Source organism: Haplochromis burtoni, unplaced genomic scaffold (genome assembly GCF_018398535.1).
Source record: "Haplochromis burtoni strain Fernald_Lab_line unplaced genomic scaffold, NCSU_Asbu1 Contig_979, whole genome shotgun sequence".
In the NCBI taxonomy this organism is placed as follows: Eukaryota; Metazoa; Chordata; class Actinopteri; order Cichliformes; family Cichlidae; genus Haplochromis; species Haplochromis burtoni.
In genome coordinates this window covers 34922-52581 of record NW_024583340.1, presented here as the reverse complement: position 1 = coordinate 52581, position 17660 = coordinate 34922, and the positions used below count along the sequence as shown (strand labels likewise).

General features: G+C 41.1%; 1 protein-coding gene across 2 annotated transcripts in view; it reads left to right on the top strand.

Annotated features, from left to right (window-relative positions):
• Positions 1-10676: 10676 nt before the first annotated feature.
• Positions 10677-17660, top strand: part of LOC102306308 (E3 ubiquitin-protein ligase CBL-B) — a 39612-nt gene continuing 32628 nt past the window's right edge. For both annotated transcript variants that reach the window (XM_014330774.2, XM_042216240.1), the window contains exons 1-2: positions 10677-10980; positions 16168-16362. In XM_014330774.2, the coding sequence (XP_014186260.2) occupies positions 10954-10980; positions 16168-16362 (222 nt within the window). In that variant the 5' untranslated portion in view covers positions 10677-10953. The remainder of the gene's footprint in view (positions 10981-16167; positions 16363-17660) is intronic.

The following is a 17660-nucleotide window of genomic DNA, read 5'->3' as shown; positions in this document are numbered from 1 at the left end:
TCATTGCCCAACATTATACCGGTATTACCGTGAACGGTATGATATGGCCCAGCCCTAGTAACACCTGAAATAAATACAGAAATTTTGGCACAATATTCATCTTTACAGAATTAGCTCTCCCAATGAGAGATAATGGTAAAATAGATCATCTTTTAACATCTTGTTTGCACTGTTCCAATAGAGGAGTGAGGTTACTTTTAAACAGACTGTCATAGGATTTGGTGACTTCTACACCCAGATATGTAAAGGACTCGGTAGACAACTTAAATAGCAGATTGGGGTATTCTCCTGCATTATTGGGAAGTATTCACTTTTAGCTAAATTTAGTTTGTATCCAGATATGCTTCCAAATTCCTGTAAGACTGAGGATTTCAGGGGTAGATGTGATTGGATTTGTTACATATAACAACAAATCGTCCACATGCAGTGAGACAGTGTGAGTTATGCCACCACATGAGATACCTTGTGTTCTGCCCTCCCTGTACGTTGATGCCCAGTTTGGCAGATAGATAAACAGTTCTTCAAAAGGAAAGGCAAAGGCTTCCAGTTCTCATTGCAGGTTTTATTTGTCTCCCTAATGAAGGTACTGTAAAACTACAAACATAAGAAAAAACATATTGAAACATACATTTGGAGCATAATATATTTCTCACATTACAAGGTACTGACTGAAGACTTAACAAATTAAATTGCAGCTGGTATAACCAAGAAAAATAAATGAAAACATGTTAACTCCAAATCCCGCTGGCTTGATGCTAACACATAATGGAATTTCCTATTGACATGCTAACACAATTAGCATAGGCAGTGCAGCTAACATGCCGGCTTCAAATATGAGAGTCAACAAACCATTTTACATCACATGCTTAACATGAACACAGAATATAATCGTACTTACAAGCATATATTTCTCATGCTCCAGTACAGCCAACTTCCGAGCTAATATTTCGTGTGCTGGTATCAACTTAGCCAGACTCCATTAACTTTTCCTATATTTACTAGTGATGTGTCGGTCGCGAACGAAATGGCTCTTAGTGCCGGATCTTTGAGGTGAACGGCGCGAGCCGGCTCCTTATTGCGAGCTGTGGGGTTTTGTTTTCTTTCTCGCTCTATCGCAGCGGTCCCCAACCCCCGGGCCTCGGACCGGTACCGGTCCGTGAGTCGTTTGGTACCGGGCCGCGAGAGTTGAGGCTCAGGTGTGAAATGTATAGTTTTCAGGGTTTTTATCGGTTTTCAGCGTTATTTTGTTATCGTTTTTATCGTTTACTCGGTTTTCCTGGGTCTTTTCACGTGTGTTATGAATAAATTTTCCGGTACCGGTACTAGTTTTATTTTGTTGTATTTATCCGCGACACCTTAAAGGCCAGTCCGTGAAAATATTGTCGGGCATAAACCGGTCCGTGGCGCAAAAAAGGTTGGGGACCGCTGCTCTGTCGCACTATTTTCCCGCTTCACTCCGCATGCGAGCCTTGTGCTTTGCGCTGGGCAGAGGGGGGAGGGGCGGTAGTTACACTCGCAGTAGCACAGGAACAGAGCGGGAGGGAAAAAGAGAGAAAGAGAGCCAGGGATTAGAAAGGTTGCGGATGATAAAGGATTCAGAAAGTTTATTCGTGCAGGTCCATATGACAGAGAATGTGCATGTTGTTTTTGTTTTCTTATTTTAATTTATACTTAATTGTGTTGTGGTTTGCAGTGTTTTGTGTTGTTTCATTTTTAATTTTTTTAAAAGGAAAAAGCTGAAAATTTAAATAGCTAAAAGTTGAACTGTGACTAGTTGGTTTTTGTATTATATGATTTATTTATTACATTTTATGTGGAGTGAATAAATAAAAGTATATTTACGGTGGCCCCTAGAGACAAAGCACGTACGAACTCTGAAGCACGTACAAACCCTGAAGCATGTAAAAACTCCAAAACATGTAAAAACTCCAAAATGCGTAAAAACTCCAAAACACGTAAAAACACGTACAAAACACAACAGAAGTGCTCCAGAATGCTAGGCGCAGTGTTTAGCAGTGTTACCTAGTGGCTACACAGCCAGCAAGTACCAACGACTTTTTTTTTTTATTATTTGAATATGTATGAGTGCTTGTGTATAAATACACAAACCATACACATATGCTTTCAATTGTGTAATTTAACTGATCTAGGTAGCTCTGTTTTGGAAGTTCAGTTAACTCTAGGAATGTGTTTTGGAGTTTGTACGTGCTTTGTCTCCAGGGTCCACCACATATATTTATATATAAACATATATAAATAAAACCACTTTTTTTTTTACATTAGTGATTCCTTTTGTGCATAATTTTATATTATGGTTAATAATAATGTAATTAAAGCAACAAAACAACCTGAAAAGCCGGTTCGGAGCCGAAGAGCCGGCTCTTTTTAGTGAGCCGAGCCGAAAGAGCCGGTTCTCTAAAAAGAGCCGGAAATCCCATCACTAATATTTACTAGAGAAACTTGAGTACACAAACCCGCTTCCTCCCCCTAGTGGGGTGGTGGAGCTACTGCACCCCAGCAGTGGCAGTGCACCTTGTATGCTATTATTGCTTCTAAGAGCTATTGCAAGTGCCTGTATAGCTAAAACAAAAAGTAATGGACTCACTGGATCCCCCTGCTTGGTCCTTCTGTGAAGAGGAAAAGGTTCCGATGAGATACCTGGGCACGCGTGCCAACTGATGGCACGACCATAGCTGGACTGGCCATCGATTGTGATTTTTCGTTTTTATGAGCCGATGATTATTTAGAAAGATGATGGATTGGCCAGATGCTGGCAGACGTGTAAAAAGAACTCAGTTGTTTGGTGGTGGCTATGGCGGAGCTGCCACAAGAGGCCAGGTGGATGAGGGAAAGGTGAGACTGGAGGAGGAGAGACCTGAGGCGGCCACTGAGTGTCAGGTGAACTGAACTTCAGGTAAGAAGTTATGACCTGCAGTCTATCTGGGTCAGATATAAACCAAGTTTAGATGTAGTTTATTTTCGTTGTGCTGACTTTTTACAGTCAGTTACAATACCTCGTACTGCATACTAGCTAGCGTGACAGAGTTTTCTATACAGCTGGGTGGGTGCTATGATGTTACTGATAGTGAACTTTATTTTATTCATAAGGTTAGTTAGTAGAGTTGCCAACCGTGCCGTAAAAAACGGAATTGTCCCGTATTCAGAGAAAATATCACGCATTTCGTATTGAGCTGAAAAGGAACACAGTTTGTCCCGTACTTCAGCTAGGATGAAAACAGACACAAAGCTGGAGTTATTCTGCATCTTTACGCTGTCAGCTGCCTTTTCTTTCCTCATTCAATCATGAAACTGATCAATGATCAGCTGATCGGTATTTGTGACGCAAGTCTCTCCTTTGTTTATCGCCGACTGTAGAATATATATATACTGGAAGTGCTGGGTATACTAGTCTGGCCTAAGTCTTCGGGCAGAAAGACTGCAGCAGTCCAGGAGTTTAGTTCACCGTCTTTAATGAAGCTTCACAGAAGAACTGGTTACAGCAGGGCTTGCCATGATAAATCCAACTGTGATACAGCCAGATATGCAATTATAATTGTGGCAGATGCAGTATAGGTGACTATAAGCATGGTTGTCTGGAAACAGAAACAGGTAATACTATAATTAGCAGGGTCAAAGATAAATAAGAAACAATCAGAACACATCATCTACTCTGACACAGCAATATTTTGCAATGTCCACAGGGGGTCGCCGTGAGACCAGAAGTTGGCTAAATAGCACATATCTTCCTAGTTGCTAGTACTAAGGCAAGAATGTGGTAAGCTAACAACAGTTAAACTAAACAATAAACAACAGAAAAATCCTTTAACCGCAGGATGTAATCATTGGAGGAGATTCTGGCCACTGGTATTAACTTAGTGCAAATTAATTACATAATTAAATAAATCTACTAATGTGATATCAGTGTACCGGGGCATAACTTTAGCTTTAACATGCACAAACAACTATAACTCTTATCATACCAGTTAACCTGTCAAAAGTAATAACTTACAGTTTCATTAACCCACACAGAATCACACAAACTGCGTTAAAACTGCCATGCTCTGCCGCTGCCTTTCGCCTCTCACTCTCCTCTGCGTGATGCGCACATGATCACTGATGCGCTCCTTTTGGTGCGCTTGATTCTTGCCTCTAGACATCCTGAGGCCGAGTCAGCAGGGAATTTGCACACCGACTTTGCGCCAGAAAGATGAAACCAGCGGATGTCGCGCTAAACAACAGCAGCGCGTTTAAGCTTGATGAGCTGCTGTTAGAATGTATTTAATATTAATTTCTAGTATCAGCTGATGCTTGCTGGAGCCACAGCTGTAAAAGCTGAAGGTCATGATATCGGTTTGGATATCTAGTGAGAGGGAAACATGAAGATGAATCATCAGAGCTGAACAGGTGATGGACAGGTTTACCTTTTAGGTGACATGAATGAGTTGAAGGAAAGTTATGAACTGTTTCTGAGAGACAAATAACACCAGGATCCTTTTCTAAGTAGCTGACAGCTGGTAACTGTGCAGGGGCGGGTCTAGCAAAGTTTTGCCAGGAGGCCAGGTAGGGCATTAACAGGGAAAGGGGGGCACAAAGAAATACTTTTCTTTCTTATTCTCATTTAAAATATCTTGCTTTTATTAAATAATTATCTGAATCTTACAACCAAAGTTTTTATCTGATGTACAACGTATAGAAATCATACATATACGAACAAGACAGTGTACATCACTGTTACAACAGCGTTTGTTTTCATTCAAAGGCTTTATGGCTTTTCCTATAATACCTGGTGGGGTGGTCTCCAGTCAAAATGCCTGGGCCGATTTTTGCCATGTCCACTTTGTCCTCTGAGTCGGAAGAGTTACCTTAATACTAACCGAGGCATGATCAGAAATGACCATCATATTTACAGTCTGTAATAGCACTCAGTAAGTAGGGGTCAACCAGAAAAAAATCTATCCTAGAAAATGACTTGTGCACATTAGAGTAAAACGAATACTCCCTTTTAGTGGGATATTTAAATCTCCAAGGGTCTACAAGTTTATGTGCCTCTACGAATGACTGAATTGTTTGCACAGATTTAGACAGTCTTAGTAAAGATTGGGAAGAGCGATCCCAAACAGAATCCATTACCAGTTTGTAATCCCCAGACATAATCAAATGATAACTATCCAAATTATCCAAATTGGGAATAGAGCTTAGCATCTTTTTATAAAAGTTCTCATCGTCAAAGTTTGGACCATAAATATTGACCAATACTAGGGAAAGTTGAGACAGCTCTCCCACAACCATCACATATCTGCCATTAGGGTCCAAGATAGTATCTGATGCGATGAAAGGAATTTTTCTGTGGATGAGTATAGCCACTCCTCAGCCTTTAAAATTAAATTGTGAATGAAACATTTGGCCCACCCATTCTTTGCGAATTTTAGACTGATCACAATTCCTGAGGTGGGTTTCCTGTAGGAAGGCAATACCAACCCCAAGATGTTGTAAATGAGAAATGACCCTTTTTCTCTTGATTGCCTGGTTCATACCCTTCACATTCCAACTTATAATTTTTACGTCAGCATTATCTGGGTCAGGGTCCAATCTACTCTTTGTCAGAACTATGTAATTCAAAAATATAGATGTTTGCCCAATTTAAACGATAAAAAAATCACAGTAGGTGCACACAGTGAATACAGAGCAAATGCCACACCAAAACAACACGTAACACATAACACATAAACAGGCCTTAAAAAGGCTACCACCCCAAAACAAACCTGCATTTGCATGCTGCCCGCAATAAAGGATACATGTTTGAACCATTAATGAACCTCTCCAACAGGGTATTAAACAAACTGTAACGCCCTTTCATAATTTGAAAAAGAGAAAAGACAAAAGAAAAAAAGGGCAATAACATCAGTAATGAAGAAAAGGAAGGTGCTCATGAGTGGCATTATGTGTGGTGTGTATTTACACCATCAAATATAAAACATTCATTGCCACTATGACCAATGATAATAGAACACAATGAGAGTAAAGAAATATTCAAAATATGACAGAGTAGCCATGTCTAATGATGCCACCTTCTGTGAAATGATTTTCAATGTTATTAACCCAATCGTTACCTTACCTCAGTCACCAGTCTCTGCAGGGTGCGAGGCGGGGCGTTCGTTATCAACAGTGATATTAATTATTAACGTAGGTCAGCGCCTCTGCAGGGTCGGTAAATCTCATGCATTTCCCGTTGTGTGTGAACTGCAGAGTGGCTGGGTAGAAGAGACCAAACTTGACCTTTGCACTGTGGAGCTTCCTTTTGGACTTGGAGAAGACTTTTGTCTTTTGTTGACTTCTGGGCTGTAGTCAGGAAATATGTGGAATCTCGATCCATTGAATAGGAGCGGGCCCTTCTGTCTGGCGAGGCGTAGGATCAGCTCTGTGGTTTGGAAGTGGTGGAGACTGACAATGAACGGACGTGGCTCTAGCCACCGATGGCGGCCTCTCGAAGTTGTTCTCCCCAAGCACATCAAAGAGTAGTTTGGTGATGAATTTTGTTGGTCGTGGGCCCTCCGCATTCTCTGGTATCCCCACAATGCGTATATTCTGCCGTCTGGTGTAGTTTTCCAAGTACGCCACAAAATGTCCACAGAAGAAACAGAATCAATATTTAACACATACAAGGTCCAGTGTGTGTGCTGATGCATGCTAGGTAAAGTGAAAAGACTCCATGATACTGATAAAATGTCTGATAAAAAATCAATTTACTGCTCTAAGGCAAAAGACCTGTGATAATATGTCTGCCTGCACTTATTTTGGTCACCTGCCTGCACACATACACCCCTGTCATCACAGTCATCTCTCAGTTCTTCCGCTCTTCACCTTGTTAAGAACACCTGTTGAGTCAATCTAGCTTGGTGCTAACCACCACTACCCAGTTGGTGTATAAGCTGTCCGTGTAACGCTGATTGCAAGTTTTCTTTAAAAAGGGCCCTTCAGGTTCCCATTCCTCCGGTGGAATGTGTTCTCACGCCCTGGGGAAAAGAGAGACCCTTAGTGCCGTATGCCAAGGAAAACGTCCATAATCCGGCGAGTTAACCTCTGTTTAGACAAAGCTCTGACTTGGTTAGCGAAGCAGACAAGCAACTGGACTTAGACAGAGAGAATCCAGCCTCCTTTTTTCCTCAAATGCGAAAAGAGAAAGGCAAGAGCTCACAAGCTCAAATTCTATATAGTACTATAAGCCACAGGAATAAGTTTAGGAAAACTCAGCATTCTGTCATTCACTGTGTGAGGCACGCAGGTTTGAGGAACCCAAAATGTAGACCAAACTCAAGTGGCAGCTTTATTGCTGGACTGCAAAAACTGTTCAGGAACTTAACTAACAGGCAGAACACAGTGGGGAATGAGGGCGATTGCGACAAGGGCAAACGAGAGAACAATGCACAGGAGGGAACACAGCTGAGCGTAATCTGTCTGTCAATCTAAAAGAGGAAGTACAAGAAACACATACAATTGGACACAGACAGATGAAACCCAGGGGAAGGAGGCAAGACAGTGAGGATGAGAGAGCAAGGGATGAGAGAGGGCGAAAGAACAAGGGACGAGAGGGACACAAGAACACATGTCTAGGGAAACAGGCAGACAAACATGAAGACAAGACTGACCTAACAGGGGTGGACACACAAAGGCAAGACCAAGGCAAACAGGACAGAGACGAGACCAGGACATGAAAAGGGAACTAATAACTAACCAGACAACCTGAACTAGAAATACAGATAAGTCAACTAGGAAAAAAGTCACACAGAGAAAACAACAACGAATAAACAAGAGTCAAAGAAAAAAAAAAAACCACAACGATCCAGGTACCCTAACATATTTGGACGTAATACGACCCTAAGGCTGTCAGAAGAGAACTGTGTGCAAGAAGGATGCACAAAAAAATGCATGAAGCCTACCCACTCACTTTGCAGACCCTAAAGTGAGAAGCAGTACTCAAGTCAAGTCGAGTGGCTTTATTGTCATTTCAACCATGTGCAGTGGTACAGTACACAGTGAAACCAGACAACGTTCCCCCAAGACCATGGTGCTACATATGACATATAACAGACAATCAACACAGAACTATATAAATTGCAAGTGTGCAAAAATTGCCAAAAACCAAACAAAAAAACAGTGCAACACCAGACAGAACAGAATAATGCAGACACAAGACAGTGCAGACACAACAGTGCAATAGAAAAGTGCAACAATGACAGTGGGTTGTGCAAAAGACTGAGCATTGTACAAAAGGTAGCTTGATGTATGAAGGTGTGCGTGTGTGTGTTTGTGTATATGAGATTGTGCAGTTAAATGCTTGAGGTAGTGACATGTATTAAGGTCCAGTTACTGAGTGTTCAGGAGTCTGATGGCTTGGAGGAAGAAACTGTTTCACAGTCTGGCAGTGAGGGCCCGAATGCTCTGGTACCTCTTGCCAGAAGGCAGCAGTGTGAAGAGTGTGTGTGAGGGGTTTGTGGGGTCCTCTGCAGCTTTGCGGATGCAGTGGGTGCGATACGTGTTTGTAATGGAGGGAAGAAAGGCTCCAGTGATCTTCTCAGCTGTTCTCACTAGCCAATGTAGGATATTGCAATCCAATACGGTGCAGCTACCATACCAGATAGTGATGCAGCTGCTCAGGATGCTCTCAATAGTCCCTCTGTAAAAGGTGAGAATGGGTGATGGGAGATGGGCTTTTCTCAGCTTCCGCAGGAAGTAAAGATGCTGTTGGGCCTTCTTAACTATGAAGCTGGTGTTGAGGGACCAGGAGAGGTTTTCCACCAGGTGACCACCAAGGAATTTTGTGCTCTTGACGACCTCCACAGAGGATCCATTGATGTTAAGTGCACAGTGATCTCTCTGTGCTCCCATGAAGTTGATATTCAACTCTTTTGTTTTGTCCACGTTCAGAGACAGGTTGTTGACTCTACACCAGTACAGCGTACTTAAGGTACACCTTAAGTCACCTCATCATATCCAATATCAAAAGCAGATATAGTTGCCAAATAAACCTTAATTGTAGAAAAAGAAAGAACTTTATCCAGGGATGTTAAAACACCCACAATAGATTAGAGTCACAAAGGGAGTGTGTGCCCGCATGTCTCCATCAATAACACATGCTGGTCCTTCCAAACTAAAAATTGACGAGAGCTCACATGCAAGATGTGGTTATCATCAGCTTCTCTAGGGATGTTGGGGTGGACACAGGGAGCTATTTGTTTAAGTCTTGCAGTTTTTCCCTTTTTTTACCTACTCCTTCTCTTTACTATCCCTGTCACCTTCAGCAGTGTATAACCACAGAGATAATAATAAGAATAATAAAAGAAAACAAGTAAATAAATAAAAGAAAAAGATTAACATTGAATAAAATAAGTGTTGAACATTTCACCAAGTTTCAAAGTAAATATATTTTTGAAGGCAGTATTGACATGACATTCTCACCAGATGTCAGTAGCATCCAACCTACAGATGCAAAGAAATCAAACCATAGATGTCCATGAAAAAAGTTATGTGTAATAGAGAAATTATACACGGAAGAAGTATTGAACACATAAAGAAAGGGAGGTGTAAAAGGCATGGAAAGCAGTGACACCAGCTGAAATCTATCAGTAATTTCCAAGCAATCCTGCCACTTAATTCAAATTAAAATGAGCTGGTTCAGTTCCAGCTGGTGGCCTATTAAGGTCTGTCATTACCAAGGTGTCACACAACAAACATCTCATGACTGGTAAAACCAGTGAGTTCTCTCAATACCTTTGTAACCTTATTGTTGCAAAACAAACTGATAGCACTGGTTGCAGAACTGATCACTCATTTACCATAAACTGGCCACAAGTAGGTGCTCCCTGAAAGACTCGAGTGAAAAGAATTATTAGAAGAGTTGTCCAAAAGCTAAGGATGATAAAAATCTGCAGGTTTATTTATTCAAAGAAAACAATAAGTAATGTATGCAACCGGCCTGTATTTTTTTTTCTGTGATAATGGTAATAGTGATATAGTAGTGTGGTAATAAGCCCACAGAGAATAATCATTTGACTCAGAATTCTTCCAGTGTGCTACTGAAATGTTGACTTATGAATGAAACAATCACTCAAAAATAAAGTTTAAATGTGTGTCATATGTGGCTAAAGGTAAAGCTTTTAATTAACAGACATCAGTTCCCACAAGTCCACAGTCACGTTCCCAACTATATGGCTACCAAAAGCATAGCTTTGTTCTGTCTTTGTTAGATAGATGCTCGAAAACGTTATACTGCTATTTTTTATGTTTTTGACAGGGTCTTTTACAATGAATGCACAATAATTTCATGATGTTACTGAAACAACATGTGGCATTTAGTTATATTTTTTGGTTAAAAAAAAAAAAAAAATATATATATATATATATATATATATACATATATACTTATATAATTATACTTTGTATTTATATAATAATATATAGACTCAATACTTGAAATGTGCAATTCACTTGTATTTTTATTTTTTATTCCTATTTATTCTATTTATCCCCTTCGTATATTTTATTTATATTGTCTCTGTATTTATATATGTGTGTGTGTATATATATATATATATATATAATATTCTGTAACTCTGTAACTTCTGTCGGTGCTGTGCTTTTTTGGAAATCGAATTTCCCAGAGGAACCCACCCGAGGGATTAATAAAGTTCTATCTAATCTAATCTAATCTAATCTAATCTAAAATGTCACCACCTGTGTTTTTGTATGTTTGTGTATGACTAGCCTGTTATATCTATTCAGGAATCAGATGGCCAAGGATGCCCTTTCTGTCGCTGTGAGATCAAAGGCACAGAGCCCATTATTGTGGATCCCTTTGACCCACGAAATGAGGGCTCCAAGTGCTTCTTCCTGGACCAACACAGCTCCCCCTTGCTGGACCTGGATGATGAGGAAGACCGAGAAGACTGTCTTGTCATGAATGGACTGGCCAACATCAGGAAGGTAATCTACACAGGATCAAAAGTATTAATACAGACTTAAATACACTGCTCAAGAAATTATATACAGTTATATATTATATGTCTAAGGAACTTGGAAAGAAAAATGTCTGGACTTCTTTAAGTTGGTTGAAGATATTTCATCTGAGAAGCGTCTTCAGTTCTTAGATGGTGGAGAGTCTCAGAATTAAGGCCTATGGGAGTGACCCCCAAGAGCGACATGGACATAGAGCCCCTATTGATCCATATGCTATTTGGTCCATTTGACCGTGTCCCTTGGTGTGCTGTTTGAGGTGCTGCGGGAGTATGGGGTGTCCCTATACAACTGTAGCAAGAGCTTGGTCCACATAGTCGGACTCATTCCCGAATGGGTGTTGGGCTCCGCCAGGGCTGCCCTTTGTCACCGATTCTGTTCATAATTTTTATGGACATAATTTTTAGGCGCAGCCAAGTGGCAGAAGGCTTTCACTTAGGTGGTGTCAGAATCTCATCTCTGCTTTTTGCGGATGATGTGGTTCTGTTGACTTCATCTGGTGCTGGCCTCCAGCTCGCAATGGAATGCTTCGCAGCCGAATCTGAAGCGGCGGGAATGAGGATCAGCACCTCCAAATCTAAAGCCATGGTTCTCAGCCGGAAAAGGGTGGAGTTTTCAAGGTATGGACATTGAGGCTGTGGATAGCTACAGGTATTTTGGTGTTTATTTGAACAATAAACTGGACTGGACTCATAATACAGAAAAGGGTATTAGGTATTAGGATTCTCTCTAATTTACACAGGGTCAAAAGTATAGAATAGGATAGAAGACTAGAATAATCCTTTAATTGTCCTACAAGGGGAAATGTGGTTGTATCAGCAGCAAAAACACACGTATACAAACAGAACAGGACACAGAACAGAAACACAGTTTTTACATATTTACATCATGGACAATAGTTACCAAAGCAGAGTACTGTACAGTTATTAAAATTAAAGTATAGATAAGTGGCAAACCCAGGTTGTAGTGTGCAAACAGTGCAGGATACTGAAAGATGTTTAAATACTTATTGGGCGACTGTGGCTCAGGGGGTTGGGAATCGCATCTGTAACCGGAAGGTCGCCGGTTCGATCCCTGGGCTCTCTGTCCTGGTCGTTGTGTCCTTGGGCAAGACACTTTACCCTACTTGCCTACTGGTGTTGGCCAGAGGGCCCAACACCAGCTGCAGCTGTGGCTACAACTGTAGCTTGCCTCCACCAGTGTGTGAATGTGAGAGTGAATGAATAGTGGTGTTGTAAAGCGCTTTGGGTGCCTTGAAAAGCGCTATATAAATCCAATCCATTATTATTATTATTATTATTAAATAGTTAAAATAAATAATAAAGATGGTTGATATGACTGAATATTGTACCTGTAGACATGTAACTTGTGTATATATAAACTGAGAAAAGTAATGTGCAAGTTATAACAATAGAAGTTGTTACAGCACTGATGTAAACATTAGGGGTGCAACGATACACAAAATTCACGGTTCGGTTCGGTTCGATACTTTGGTGTCACGGTTCGATATTTTTTCGATACAAAAAAAATGTTCATGCCTTTTTAATTTGTCATTTATTAAAATTATAAATATATATTTTAACTCAAAAGTACAGTTTTTAAATTTAATGTTGCTGAAACAACAAAGTAATAAAAAAATAAATCTATCTGATGAGAATCACTCATCTTTGGAAAAGAGAGTTTATTACAGAGAAATGGCTCTTTCCAAAATAAAAGCTATACTATACGCTTCTTCTGGGCTATATTCTCAGCAGCATATTAAACATATCAGGTCCCCATAAGGAGAATCATGTGCTAACGGCTGTCTAAATGACTCGGGTAAAGTTTGTAGCATGCTGCTTGTTGTTTTTGTCTGCTTCCACTTGTCTTTGCACTAGGATGATGTCGGCGTAAATGTGCAGTCATATTCGTTGTGTTCCCACTAGTGCTGTCAGCGTTAATCTCGTTGAAATGACGTTAACGCCACAACACGGCAAATCTCCGTTAACGAGCTACCGCGGATCGCCCCGTGCGTGGGGCTGGACGGCCAACACGTTAACGAGCTAACTGCGCTAACGCACTAGTTCCCACCCATGTAATTGAGCATTGCGTGGCACATCCAACATACTGTTTTACTTTTGTCCATGACGCGCTTACCTTCAGGGTCATACGTCACATGAAAACCAAAACAGTCATCTGAATGAGGGTGGGGGAGGTTCAATTTGCCATGTTGCAAGGAGAGCTTAACTTCTGTCTGCTAGCTTGCCCTGCGCTCAGTGAATCTGCGTTCGACTACTCCGCCTAGGCTGCACTGTCGAGCGCAGATCCACTGAGCGCTCAACACAGACAGCATCGTCAGAAGGAAAGTTGATAAAATAAATTAAAAATTTTGTATTGTTCGATACATATGCGTACCAAACCGAAAGCATTGTATCGAACGGTTCAATATCGATACGAGTATCGTTGCACCCCTAGTAAACATCTATGTTTGTTGTGAGCAGTTTTGATTGTACAGTCTGACAGCTGCAGGGAGGAAGGACCTGCAGAAACGCTCCTTCATGCATCTAGGATGCAGCAGTCTGTCACTGATGGAGCTCTGCAGTTCAGCAACATTTACATGCATGGGGTGGGAGACTCTGTCCATCAGAGAAGTTATTTTGGCCAGAGTCCTTCTGTCTCCCACCACCTGCACTAGATCCAGGGTGCATCCCAGAGCTGTCCTTCCTGATAAGTTTATCCAACCTCTTCCTCTTAGCTGTCGATAAACTGCTGCTCCAACATACAACACGGTAAAAAATGATGGATTCCACCACAGAGTCATAGAATGTCTTTAGAAGCACTCCCTAGACTCCAAATGACCTCAGCCGCTTCAGTAGGTAGAGTCTGCTCTGACCCTCCCTGTAAAGAGCATTAGTGTTGTGGCTCCAGTCCAGTTTATTATTCAGGTGAACACCCCGGTACCTATAAGAGTCCACTATCTCAATGTCCACTCCCTGGATGTTCACCTGTGTCAGTGTGGTGGGTCTGTGTCTCCGGAAGTCCACCACTAACTCCTTGGTTTTCCCAGTGTTGATCAGCAGGTGGTTCTGCTGACACCAGTCCACAAGTCCAGAGTCCACTGTCTGTACTCTGAGGCTACGTCCACACTAATGCGTTTACGTTTGAAAACGCATGGTTTTCTCTCTGTTTTGGCCTCCTGTCTACACTGAGACTGTGTTTTCCCCGAAGGAAAATGCATCATATTGAAAACGCTCTCAAAAACAAATACATTTAAAGACGGTGCTTTCACGTCGCAGTGTGGACAGTGAAAACGGAGACTTTTGAAAATGATGACACATGTTAGTTTTATGATGCAGTCATGTGACCAATTAAACAAAGATAGCGGAGGGCATTATACAGCAGTTGTTTTGTTTGCTCTCAATTTTGACAGCCCTATTAAAGATTAATATCAGTTTGTACATGCTTCAGATAGCTTTTCTTCAAATTCTTTAATTCTCACTCGCTTTTGCAACTTTGTACTTTTGTGTTACTCGCAGCAACAACTCCACCTCATTGTTAGTCCATTTAAAAAACTCGGTGCTTTTCCTCAACATTTTGCCGACGACGTTTCAAAGAGCCGGAAAGTAAATAAAGGCAGACAGAAATGAGGCACGGTGAATGTTTTTTTTTTTGACACTTTTTATTTGTTTAGGAACATTTTTATGCAACAAGATAAAAGAAAAAAGAAAAAACAGAAACAGTATGAGGTCATGGGAAGATAACATACACCTGTACATACATCTGCACATCCACACATACATACGTCAACAAGTCTGCATTACTAATTCTATGCATTAAAGGGTGCTGCCACAAGCTGTAAAGTCCAGCCATTTTCTCCACCGTCTCCTTCCCAAATCTCCCTGCAGTCGCAGAGTGAAAGTCATACATTCCATCAATTTGACGTCTTCCACTATAGAGGTAAAAAGTGTTACAGTGGGAGGATCTCTACAGAGCCAGCGTTTTGTTATGGAGGCCGAATCTTCTTGTGTTTCACGCACGTGCTTGAACGTAAGCGTTTTCGGCCGTTTCAATGTGGACGCACATCTGTGTGAAAACGACTGAAAGTGTGGACGCAGAGCGTTTTCAGACCTTTTCACCTTTTCAAATCTATTCAGGCTAGTGTGGACGAAGCCTGAGTCATCCTCACCTGTGATGAGGCCCACTATGGCAGAGTCGTCAGACAACTTCTGTAGGTGGCAGCGTGGGGAGTTGATGTAGAAGTCTGCAGTGTAGAGGGTGAAGAGGAATGGTGCCAGCATAGTTCCCTGTGGGGCCCCCGTACTGCAGACCAGCATATCAGAGACACAGCCCTGTGCCCTCACATATCGTGGGCGTCCTGTGAGGTAGTCCAGTATCCACTGGGACACGTGGTGGTCCACTCCTGATAGCTCCAGCTTGTCCCTCAGAAGTCGTGGCTGAATGGTGTTAAAAGCACTGGAGAAATCAAAGAACAGGGTAGCTGGGGACCAGGAGAAGATGAGCAGTGACTGGCTATCATTGTTGACCAGCCAACCTAAAAGCATTGTGGTTCATGGTTAAAAAAAACTGCTGATGGTTTGACACCATCTGATGACATCTTCTTATGGTTGTTAGTCATAACCATTGACTACAATTGGTAGTAACGCTAAGACGGAGACTTATAAAATTTACAGAAGTTAGGATGGTGGAGCCATTTGAGCCATTTCTAAACAACTGCAGATTCCAAGGCTTACTTCCACAGTCCAAAAAAGAGCATTGGCCAAGCATGTGTGAACATGAGTGTTAATGTTTATCTGTCTCTATGTGTTAACCCTGTGACAGACTGGCAGTCTGTCCAGGTTGTACTCTGCCTTTTGCCCCATGACAACTGATGATAGATAGTACAGTACTATTGAAAATAGAATACTGAGCTCTAGGTTATATCTAACCTTCTCATTATGTTGGCTATGATACATCACTTCTGGAGCAGTGGCGAGAGCATAATCTCGGGTAATCAAAACGGGAAATTGATTAACATTTTACCACATTTTAAAGTGGTGTAGATTTGCTTCCATCTATCCCCTATAAAGAATGTGGATTCTAGCAGTCTCTAATCAGGATAGAACTGGTAATAAACGACTAAGAATTTTTTTTTAAAAGTTTATTTACCTTTTCCCTTAGCAATGTGGCGAGCATCAGAAATCGCCAATGGTGTCGCCCAGTTCTTCACCTGTCAGCCAACACAGAAAAGCCCATGGGGGAAACTCCAGCCAATGTGTCCAGCACCTCAGCCTCCCACCTGTCCCACCACGACGTGACCTTATCAACAAAGGTGCCATTCGCTCCCCATCTGCCAGTCCCATCTGCTCCCCCAAGGTCAGTCACAGTTCAGCACACTGCCACTATGAAACCCCTCATATGTTCACCTGGCACACAAGTGTTTAAGTTTATTTACACAGTTTCTACAATGTTTACTGACCAGCAGAGAATTTACATGACAATCCACAAATTACTCCAAGTGCCCCAAATGCTGCTAATTAAATCCACTTGATTCACTCACTGATCATGATTATCAACTGTTACCATCTCTATAAAAGTAGCAGTCTTGAGTATTAAGGTACGTGTTATCACAATGCTATGGAGACCCAGAGTTTACTGACAGTACAATTTGAAAAAAAAAACCAAACTGAACAAATATGGCTTATTTGGAAGGTTGCTCTCTAAAAAGAACATGTTAGCATAGCTTAGGTTTTTTTTTTTTAAAAGTTCATCTGAACAAGCCAGAAGATTTCTGGAGCAGTATCCTTTGGACAGCAAAAACCAAAGTGGAGATGTTTTGCCATAATCTACAGTGCTATGTCTGATCAAAAGCAGACACTGAATATTGGCAAACACACCTCATTCCAGCTGTCAAGCACCGTAGCTTGAGTCAGTCATATGAAAAGGAATATTTTTGTAACCTATGAGGAGTTCAGGGCTGGATGTAATTGTAATTATAATGGTCTGTATAATTATTTAATAGTCTTTGCCACATTGTTGCTGCTGCTATCTCTCCTTGGTTATCGTTTGAAAAAATGACACTTTAATATCTATATTGTAATATATATATTTAATATCTGGACAACAAAGATTTAAGAAACACTTCATTTATACAGTGAAATATGATGAAACCTTTGGACTATGTCTTCCTTACAACCCTCACATAATTAATGATAAATTTAAAACAAAAATTCACAAATTATTAGCATATTCAGAACATTTTATTAAATATTAGAGACAAATTGCTGTGTACATCTCGTTACTATCCAAATAACCTACAGTTACCGTATTTACATGGGTAAAAAATGTTTCTCAAGACTCAAGCCCCAACCCTCGAGTCTAAGTCTCAAGTCTGAAGGCTTTGGTTTTTGCAACTTAACTGTGACTCGAGTCTAAGTCGCGAGTGCAAGTAGCCATGTCTGGTTTGATACCCCTGTCTTGTGATTTGTTCAGATTCAGTTTTGCAATCCTAAACCAGGGCTCGCAAAATTTCAAAATCCCTGGTAGCCCTTCGGGCAGGGACTCTTCAGTTTTTGGTAGCCCAAAATAAATTTAAGTAGCCCGAATAAAAACGAGAGCAATTTTTTGATTGATGATTTGTTTCCTGTTTTGTTTCCGTTACAATATTATACATT